The 11,334-nt window shown below is 34.3% G+C and overlaps 1 protein-coding gene across 1 annotated transcript in view; it reads right to left on the bottom strand.

Moving 5' to 3' along the window:
* The window catches only part of LOC135218817 (glutamate receptor 1-like), a 22,045-nt gene extending 12,622 nt beyond the window's left edge, over positions 1-9,423 (bottom strand). The window contains exons 1-4 of the mRNA XM_064255265.1: positions 9,382-9,423; positions 8,580-8,683; positions 8,196-8,286; positions 7,262-7,420 (exon numbers count right to left, since the gene is read on the bottom strand). Of these exons, the coding sequence (XP_064111335.1) occupies positions 7,262-7,420; positions 8,196-8,286; positions 8,580-8,683; positions 9,382-9,423 (396 nt within the window). The remainder of the gene's footprint in view (positions 1-7,261; positions 7,421-8,195; positions 8,287-8,579; positions 8,684-9,381) is intronic.
* Positions 9,424-11,334: the final 1,911 nt, after the last annotated feature.

Genomic DNA, 11,334 nt, shown 5'->3' on the forward strand with positions numbered 1-11,334 from the left:
TACATCAAAACTAACGAATCTATCAGTAGGGCAAAGAGCAATTTTGTTTAATTTATCAACTAAATCTAGAGAATTATATATATGAGAATCGGAGATGGTTCCAAGTAACGGGGACAAGATCTTAGTGATATATTTCGAAAGTTTATATGAAATTGAACCAACAGTACTGATAATAGGCCGCATAGGGTTATTTTCTTTGTGCGTTTTGACTAATCCGTACAAGTAAGGTAGCGAAGGAGATTTGACTGACAATTTGCCTAGTAGTTCTGTTTTATCTTTAAGGATACTTTTCACTATGCTATTGAAGTTTTTTATGACTTGATCAAGGGGATTTTTTGTTAGTTTTTTATAAGTCACATCATCATCCAGTAGGGCTTGCATACGTGATATGTAGTCAGCTTTATCTAAAATTACTATACTATTTGACTTATCAGCTTTTGTAATGTGGATAGTATTGTCCTTTTTAAGATCGGTCAAACTTTTCTTATAGCGAGCAGGGAAGTTACTTTCATGCTTAACATTGGCAGCTCAAAAACAATACCTTTAATCATGTCAACATGATTTTGAGGAAGATCACAATATTTTTCAAATTTACTTAGGGATGACGCAATCATTAAAGCAGGAGGTCTACTTGTTACAAAGAAAGATAAACCATATCCAAGCGCACTCACAACATTTTCACTTATTTGTTTACTAGATAAGTTAACAACACAATCTTGATGTGCACAATTAGTCCAATCACTGCTATCAATAAGATTTATTAGTTTTCTGTCAAGTTTCCTTTTCAGGGCATCTGTAGTCCTACGTAGTTTTTCGTAAATTTCCCGTCGCAGCGAGTCCTTCCAATCAGCCGGGATGGAATGATTGAAAGAGATCCTTGTTCTTTCCAGTTCCTTGAATTTTTCCTTCTCTTCTTGCTTGGCGGCTGCTATGTGCTGTTTCAACATCATGGCACTAAATTCATTGAATGGGTGATTGTCATACCTTCTTAGACGGCGTGGCCGTCTAAGAAGGTATGACAATCACCCATTCAATGAATTTAGTGCCATGATGTTGAAACAGCACATAGCAGCCGCCAAGCAAGAAGAGAAGGAAAAATTCAAGGAACTGGAAAGAACAAGGATCTCTTTCAATCATTCCATCCCGGCTGATTGGAAGGACTCGCTGCGACGGGAAATTTACGAAAAACTACGTAGGACTACAGATGCCCTGAAAAGGAAACTTGACAGAAAACTAATAAATCTTATTGATAGCAGTGATTGGACTAATTGTGCACATCAAGATTGTGTTGTTAACTTATCTAGTAAACAAATAAGTGAAAATGTTGTGAGTGCGCTTGGATATGGTTTATCTTTCTTTGTAACAAGTAGACCTCCTGCTTTAATGATTGCGTCATCCCTAAGTAAATTTGAAAAATATTGTGATCTTCCTCAAAATCATGTTGACATGATTAAAGGTATTGTTTTTGAGCTGCCAATGTTAAGCATGAAAGTAACTTCCCTGCTCGCTATAAGAAAAGTTTGACCGATCTTAAAAAGGACAATACTATCCACATTACAAAAGCTGATAAGTCAAATAGTATAGTAATTTTAGATAAAGCTGACTACATATCACGTATGCAAGCCCTACTGGATGATGATGTGACTTATAAAAAACTAACAAAAAATCCCCTTGATCAAGTCATAAAAAACTTCAATAGCATAGTGAAAAGTATCCTTAAAGATAAAACAGAACTACTAGGCAAATTGTCAGTCAAATCTCCTTCGCTACCTTACTTGTACGGATTAGTCAAAACGCACAAAGAAAATAACCCTATGCGGCCTATTATCAGTACTGTTGGTTCAATTTCATATAAACTTTCGAAATATATCACTAAGATCTTGTCCCCGTTACTTGGAACCATCTCCGATTCTCATATATAATTCTCTAGATTTAGTTGATAAATTAAACAAAATTGCTCTTTGCCCTACTGATAGATTCGTTAGTTTTGATGTATGTTCTCTTTTACTAAAGTCCCAATAGACTCTATTTTAGAATATCTTAGTAATGAACTAACTCAGCATGAATTACCTCTACCTGTAAGTCACATTATTTCACTCACCAGTTTGTGCATTTGTGATTGTAAGTTTATATTCAATGGTGAATTTTATCAACAAATTTTTGGCATGGCAATGGGAAATCCTTTATCACCATTACTCTCAAACCTGTACATGGAATTCTTTGAAAAACGCTACTTACCTAATATCATTTATATTCCTGTAAAGTGGTATCGTTATGTTGATGATTGTTTAGCTGTTCTTCCTGTAGGTATTGATGTAAATGATTTACTCTCTAAATTAAATAACCAGGTACATCGATTAAGTTTACTCTAGAATTAGAAAAAGACAATTGCCTCCCTTTCTTAGACGTTTTGATATATAGAGAACCATTTCAATGTAAATTCAGTATTTATAGGAAACCGACTAACAACTTAACTTATGTTCATTTCTTCTCAGGCCACCATCTTAACATAAAAATATCAATTTTTTCCTCTATGTTTTTACGAGCATTACGCATTGTCAGTCCACAATATTTGGATCAAGAAATTGAATACATAAGAAAAATAGGGAAAGATTTATGCTATCCTTCACATATATTAGACATTTGTTATAATAAAGCCCACAAAAAGTTTTATACTGTAAGTAACACGCAGAAAGAAAATTCTAAGAACATTCTCAGTTTGCCTTATTTTAACGGATTTGAAACCATTAAATCATTGTTAAAAGCTTTTAATGTTAACCTTGTTTTTTTCTTATAATAACACACTAAAAGGAATGTTAATAAAAAATGGCCACAGAGAAAGCAACAACATAATATATAAAATTCCTTGTATGGATTGTCCCTCATTTTATCTCGGACAGTCTAGCAAAGGCTTAGAAGTAAGGCTAAGCCTTACTTCTTACTGTAAAACTGGGCAAAAATCTAATGCAATATTCATTCATTTAAGTGAAAACAACCACCGAATAAATTGGGTTGATAGTTCAGTAATTGCAAGGTCAAGAGATGTCTTATCACGAAATCTTTTAGAATCTGCTTTAATACAACTTACTTTTCATTGTAATTTCAATGTTAGTCGTGGCCTTTTTCATTTAGACCCTTGTATTTGTAACATGTTTAAGAATGACCTCAAAGATATAATTAGACTTAAATAAAAATCAGTTGCCTTAGAGTTATTATTTTTGTTGTAATGTATGTCTGACATGTATTGTGAATATGGTTTTGTTTACCAAGTTCTGAATAGCTGTCACCTATAATCCTTTAATTGTCTTGAAATTGTATCTGAGATGATTGTCTTAAACCTTTAATTGCACCCATTGTTTATGCTTGTTTTGGAAGGTTCTTATCTTCCAGGTGTGTCGGATTCTAGGTACTAATCTCTTTATAATCCCTATCTGTCAGTTATACGAATCTTCTTGTATTGTCTTTTCTCGTATGTATGTCAGTCTCTGCTCAGTAAAGGACATTTAACGTCGAAAGATCTTGCAGATCCTCCTTCGTTTATTTTTCCTTCGTGGCATATATCTTTATTTATGGATTTATCACGTTCCTAACTTTCGTGATTCAGTTATACATACATATATATATATATATATATATATATATATATATATATATATATATATATATATATATATATATATAGTAGGTAGGAGAAGGGCGCAGGAACATATACACATCCAGTAGATACATTTATTGCCCACGCGTTTCTTGACCCATGGTCACATCATCAGTTCATCTATATAAAAAGGCATCATCCGATTACATAATTAAAAGAACATATACAAAGCATAAGAAAAATTAAAATGTTAACTAAGTTAAACTTAAATACTGAATCACACTTAAATACATTTACAGATTGCAAACCAAGAAAACTTAAAAATTACCCTTACAAAAACTAAACTCGGTAAAAAAAAAAAAAAAAAAAAAAAAAAACTGAAAATGAAGAGCAAGGCGCACCTCCCAAAATCACAGAGACAAACACACTAAAAGAATACAAAAGAACAGAAAAGAAGGCGGACAAATATAAACAAACAATCATGTTATGCTATGAACAAGGAAACAGCCGATGATTGGCAATTTAACGTAGGTACAATTCTTTTTATGTATGGGAACCTGGAGAACTGCTTCTTTTGGAAAGTCTATACATAAAAAGAATTGTACCTACGTTAAATTGCCAATCATCGGCTGTTCCCCTGTTCATAGCATAAATGGATTGTTTGTTTATATTTGTCCGCCTTCTTTTCTGTTCTTTTGTATTCTTTTAGTGTGTTTGTCTCTGTGATTTTGGGAGGTGCGCCTTGCTCCTTATTTTAAGTTCGTTTTGCCTTTTCTTTTCTTTCCTTCTACTGAGTTTAGTTTTTGTAAAGGTCATTTTAAGTTTTCTTGGTTTTCAGTGTGAAAAAGTATTTAAGTGTGATTCAGTATTTAAGTTTAACTTAGTTTCCATTTTAAGTTTTCTCATGCTTTGAATATGTTCTTTTAATTATGTGCTCGGTTGCTCCTTTTTTCTATAGATGTCCTGATGATGTGACCATGGGTCAAAAAACGCATGGACAATAAATATATCTACTGGATGTGTATAGGTACCTGCGCCCTTCTCCTGCCTACTATAGTACCCTTTGATGTGTGTATTTATATATATATATATATATATATATATACTATATATATATATATATATATATATATATACATATATATATAGACATCATGTGCAAACTGCCTGAACAAAGATAATATGCTACCTCTTTCAGAAACGCTATGGGAAGCAAACAGTGGAGTTGAAAAAAATCAGAAGGTTCAAGACAAAGGGGACAATATCCCACAGCGAAACGCCCGAAACCACTCCTCAGATTACATGATATGGATTCTTATCTACGAACCACTTATTGAAGATTCATAAACACAAACTTAGGATGGAGAAATTTTCTTCGGTATGCCTCACTGTAAATTCTATTAAGCTTTGGAATATTTATGCCACTATTTGTGACAGCTGGTCATATGTTGACCTAAGCCCTCAGAAAATTAGTTTTTTGCTATATAAGCTTCCTTATATTAACGTCGTTTATTATAAGTTTGCATTAAGTTCCACTCATATTCAATGTCAAATTCTTTTATTTCAGGTTCAGTTTATCAGAAATTTTCTTTTCAAACACGATAGTACATACTATAGAGGACTTGCGCTACTCCATAAGGAATAATGATCTCCAGTGAACGGTATTTATCTACCAGAGAGAACTGTACCGATTGCTTTGAGGGAAACGCAGTCAACAGCCTCCTATCACAACAGATTCAGGTAGGATATATATACCAAATACTTACAGTCTGCGCCATTGTGCCTTGTTATCAGTCAGTGTATGTATTTCGCTTCTCAAGATGATATCCTTGAATCATCGCCCTATCTCTAAAGTTCCAGGGCAGTCAGTTATTTCTGATATAAAGCTGAAACCATCATAATCTTTATGATAAAAAAAAACCTCGCTCCATGTGTTGGTTAGAACCCTTCTTGTGGTTAGTGTTAAAAGAATATTCATTGATTTAACTGACTTCTGATTTTGTATTATAATAGAATTAATCGTGCCTGTAAAATAATTTTTTGGTCATAATCAGCTTCTCGCTCTTAGATTATTCATGCATTATTCATGTACTGTGAGATTAATAAAGGAATTAAAAGCACTTTAATTTTCTAGAATTAAAAAAACAAAACAATTCAAGTTAGTTCGTACTTGTAGCAATTTTTACTCATCTCGAATCATCAGCCATTACTATTCACTAGTCACGTAGTACTCGAGTTGTCAGTTAGGGAATAAGAACTGCCAGATTTTGTTTTAAGAGCCAATAAATTTTAAGTCAAAAGTTCTCATACTGAGGGTATGGAATCTCCCTCTTTCTCTGGATTTCTTTTCTCTCCTTTATTCATATATTTGATTTCCCAACATTTTCCAAACTTTTTTCGCTTCCTCTGGGAGTAAGCCTACAAACTACTTTGTTGTAGTTGTTGTTCTTGCTGTTGTTGTCCTTATTGTGGGGTAAGGAAAGCCCTATGTATAAGCCTAAATAGGTCTGAAAAGGGTGTTGCGTGTTGAGTTAAAGATGCAGAATTTTAGGATAGGATATTTATGATATATTTATTAGAATGAAAATGTAGAAAAAAAAATTAAAATGTGCATTTTAAACAGGACAGAACAATTATTTATAATAAAATATAGTGTATTTATTTTAATTTTCGTTGGTGAAACAACGCTCTATTTTACCATAGATTATATAGCACGCGCTCCGAGTAAGCTGGAGGTCGGATCTCGCTTAGTTTCGTTGAAAGTTTAGAACCTGCCTCTGCCACTTTTATCTGTAATAATCTTCGCTCATTAATAGTTATTGTTCATTCTTTGAGGATATCAGCTTTAGAATAAAACACTGCGTCTGAGAATGAGTAATACACAACTTCAAATCGGTGTTTTCACTGGTAAATATTGTTCCTTTAGAGCTCTTGTTTATCATTAGCAATGCAGTTCCCATGTGAGATTCAAATGGCTAACAATGATGCTCGTTTATAAACAGAATAAGCAGAGTAAAATAGGAGTTGCAGCAATAACATTATTCGCTTTGACTTATTATTCATCATTTCTCATTTTGTGGCAATGCTAAAACCAACATTTGCCTCGCACTTACCTATCCTTAAGTGAAATTTTGATAGAGAAGTCCTTTAAATACTCTTGTGATGATGATTTTGAAAAAAGTTTCGTGCTTTGCATGTTTCAACACAATGTTCTTCCTTTATTTGTGGAGAAAGTCTTCTAATGCTAAAGGCTTTACATTAAAATTAATTGTGTCTTGTACCTTAGCTGGCCGTACTACAGGTATATAAATGTACATTTCCTCCTCTTTTGAAAGTTAATTTTGGCACCTACTCGTTTCTCAGCTTCAATGTCAATTATTTTCTTTTGAGCATACGAAAATCAGCTTTGTTTTTCTTAATCCATATGGGAAATTATTAACAGCGCAAAAAATATTTTACTCTAGCGTGAGGAATGAAACAAAAAATTAGGTTAACAAAATAACTATTTTTTTAAAGTTATCATACCTGCATCATGAGATATATCGGTGTAAGCATGCGCGATATCATGTGTTTAAACTTGAAACAAAAAATGAAGAGTTTTTTTCTATCGTATAATTTCCGTGTTAATGTGCAACTTCCACTAGATCTCTATGTAAATTGTCTTACCTTGTAAGTAAATGGCTTCAAAAATCCACCAACGTCATTTTCGAGACCTGGCCTGATCATCAAGATAGCCAAATTATCGCTGTGAACAGGCCTCGAGAAGTCACAGGCAGTCTCCCTCTCTGGTGTGATTGTGAACGGACCCACTGCGAATTCCACTTCCTGAAGAAAAGTTAAGAGTATCTTAATTCAACCAGACCACTGAGCTGATTAACAGCTCTCCTAGGGCTGGTCCGAAGGATTAGGTTTTTATTTACGTGGTTAGAAGCTAATTGGTCACTCAGCAACGGGACCTACAGCTTATTGTGGGATCCGAACTACATTATATGGAGAAATGAACTTCGAATCACCAGAAATAAATCCCTCTGGTTCCGCATTGGCAGCTTTATTCCTGAAGCAACATACGACCTGATAATAAAAAGGTTTATGCAAGAAACAGGCCAAATTGCGTCAAACAGAATGGGAAGTAAATCATTTCTAGTCTTTAAAAGGAATATAAAGTCACATATTGAGAACGTGGTGGTATAACCAATTTATGCAGACGGGAACGCTTAAATATATGACTATAGTTATTTCCTTAGGTATTTAGTCAAACTTCATCATGAAAGATAAGAACGTATAAGAACGTCCACTTCCTTGATTTGGAGAAATGCTTGTCAGACAATTATTATTAAAGGGATGATACTGAAAGCCAATGAAGGTTTTTTTTTTTTAACGGTGCAAAGCTCTGCCATCCACTATCAAAGACAAGTTTTTCAGCCGGTAGATTATGGAATTCGTCGAAAATCAGTCTTTGACAAGTGAATTTCCTTACTTTTTTTTTAAGTTGGGGATCAAAATGAATATTTTCTATTATTCATCAGTGAGTAAATACGCTTTTAAGGATGATTGGAAATACTGAAATATTTACTGCTCAGAATTCTTTGTCCTTAATTACCTTTCTGTCTACCATTCCCATCATGCCATTCCAGGATCCATCGGGCTGTTTGGCGCCCCAGAGACCATCTGGTGGGCGTATGAGGGTGTAACTGTTAGGGAGATAACATTTGTATTAAAATGTCTCTAAATAGATCCTACATTGCTAGACAAAAGACCGCTGTCGTTACTTACTATGACTTAAACTGATCTTTTTTTCAGTGATTCATAAATACAGCATAAGGAAGCCAATAACATTTTCTTCATTAATCCTTGTTGCCTAGTTTTTATATTAAACAGGGAAATTGATTCAAAATATAAAACTTATGGACTCAGTTCCTATAGGAAACACTTAAACATATCTATGCATATTTCTATGTTAATTAAAATCTAAAATGTTACTTACTCAAAACCATAGAACTGGGCAAACATGTTCACTACATGCCCCATGGGACCTGAGATCTCTAAAGTACCATCTGGCTTATCAGTCACGATCGTGTACGGCACCCACTGGAATTATACCGCAATTTGCATAAAATGAATTTAGCTGTTTGAGGCGAAGCCTTTGTCAAAATGTGACGGAAGGGAAGACTGGAAGGCAGTACAGATTATTGGAGAATTATGATATAAATTGCGCTAAAGGACGAGTGTATAGACAGTAATGAGACTAACACTGATATATGGAGCTGAAACATGGCCGATAAAGAGAGCAAAAGAGAAGAAATTGGATGTGGTAGAGATGAAAATGCTAAGATGGATGCGTGGAGTGTTAAAAATGATAACATCAAGAATGAAAGAATAACGGGAACTACTAAAGTTGCAGAACTATCAAAGAAGATCCAGTAAAGAAGACTGCAGTGGTATGGCCGTGTGATGAGAAGGGAGAAACATAAGTAGGGAAAGCGAGACGAAGGCCAAAGCAAAGGTGGATGGAAGTTATTAAAGAAAGTCTGTGAGTCAAACGACTGTCAGAGGGCGATGGGGATGACCGCGCCAGGCGACTACTACTACTACTACTACTACTACTAGGCAAGCTTGAAGAGGGAAAAGATTTTCTAAATAGATATAACTTAAGGCAAATTTTCTTTAAGATGACGTTCCAAAACCAATCAAAAATACTGATCGAGATTTCCCTTGGGTAAGTTATATTCAGAAATTATATTATGGCTGTCATAACGGATTTTTCGCTAAATACGTATATTACTTACGGTCTCCGCAGCAATTCTTATATGAGTTCGATTTGGGGACATAAGTAGAATCTTCTGCGAGTTTCAGTCCTTTACAGTCAAATGGAATCGAACTGGAACCGCATGAACTATATTTTGCTCTGCGAATATACATAAATGATTTTAAATCTATATACAGGGATAACTGATTTATACCACAGAGAAAATGTATTAGAATTACACCCAATACCTCATTTGCTCTTACAGTTTGTAGTTCTCCTGTAACAGTAGGATACCCAGATAACGAGGAACGTTCGCTTACTTGGGGAGTAATCCTACAAACTACTTTGCTCTTGTTCTTGTTCTTGTTCTTGTTAGGGGGTAGGAAAGCCTAAAAAGGTCTGAAAAGGGTTTCTCGTTGAGTTAAAGTTGAAGGAATTTTAGGATAGGATATTTATGATTTATTCTTTAGAATGAAAATATAAGAAATAAATAATGTGCATGTTAAAAAGTGCAGAGCAATTATGTATAATAAAATATAGCTTATTTATTTTAATTTTCGTTGGTGAAACAAGGCTCTATTAAACCAAAGATTTTAGCACGCGGGCCGAGTAAGCTGAAGTTCAGATCACGCCTTGTTTTATTTGTACATCCATTTGCAAGGAACTTTCGAGCGGCAATATACAGAATATAACACTTGAAACCATTGTATCAGTTCACAACCCATGAATATCGTTTAGATAAATATAACCCAGTTGATTACTTGAAATCTTGACCATTCGGTGTTCATTTTCATGTGACGAAAACTTACGAAGATAGTTATCAAAATAATGTTACAAACTAATGAAAGGAAAAAATTATATTACAGCAGAGTCTAAGATGAAATTGGAATCTTGGTTCATGGTGTCAACAGGAGGAAAGACAAGGCGTGATCTGACCTCAAACTTAACTCGGGGCTTCTGCTAAAATTATGGTCAAATAGAGCATTTTTTCACCAACAAGAATTAAAATAAATACGCTATTTTCAATTAGAAATCATTTTTTTTGTACTGTTTAATATGCACATTGTCTATTTTTTACATTTTCATTCAAATGAATAAATCATAAAAGTCCTATCGTAAAAGTCCTTTTTTAGACCTTTTTAGGCTTTTACATAGACCTTTTCTACCCCCTCGCCCCAACAAGAACAGCAACAAAAAAACAGCAGCAGCAACAACAAAGTTCCCCCCGAGAAAGCGAAAATTCATGGGAACGTTCACAACATTGCAACAGAGCCTATTCTTTTAACGAACGTGCTATTATGGCTTAAATTATTTTAAGCAAAGTTGATTAAATCAGCTGTAAAGAACTTGTGCTCTACAATTTGCTTATGAAGCTCTACGAAATTCAGGAGAGAAATTAAAAATACTCTGCTTCTATAATAGTATAAAAAAGACAAAAAAAATTATCTAACCTTATTACGTGTTCATTGGAAGGGAACCAGACTGCTAGAAGAAGATGCACCTCTCGTGCTAATTTGCTATCGACTGAACACGGCTTTGTAAGGAGACAATAGAACTTCGCATATATATAAAAAAATAAAAGTAAATAGACCAGGTTTCTCTATTGTGCATGCGCGTTTTAAGAACGGGTTTAGCAGGGTAGTAAGCAGTAAATATAACTTTTCTCTTTTTTTACAGTTTGTATTTTCTTCCTTTGCCTTGTGAATTTGGGATTAGCAAACAAAATTCTTCTTGACAAATGCTGCAATGCCAGAAGTGTTCCATAATTTTCCGTTATCGATCTGTCGCAGAAGTAAACGGCTCTCTCTCTCTCTCTCTCTCTCTCTCTCTCTCTCTCTCTCTCTCTCTCTCTCTATTAGCCTTTTCTTATCTTAAACGCTGCTCTATTTTCTTCTTTACGAAAACGTAATTAATACATAACAAACATGATACATGCGCTTCTGATAATTGAGCAAGGAGGCTGGGAAGATCTATAGACCTGCACAAATAGGAA

Source organism: Macrobrachium nipponense, chromosome 1, assembly GCF_015104395.2.
Source record: "Macrobrachium nipponense isolate FS-2020 chromosome 1, ASM1510439v2, whole genome shotgun sequence".
Classification (NCBI taxonomy): domain Eukaryota; kingdom Metazoa; phylum Arthropoda; class Malacostraca; order Decapoda; family Palaemonidae; genus Macrobrachium; species Macrobrachium nipponense.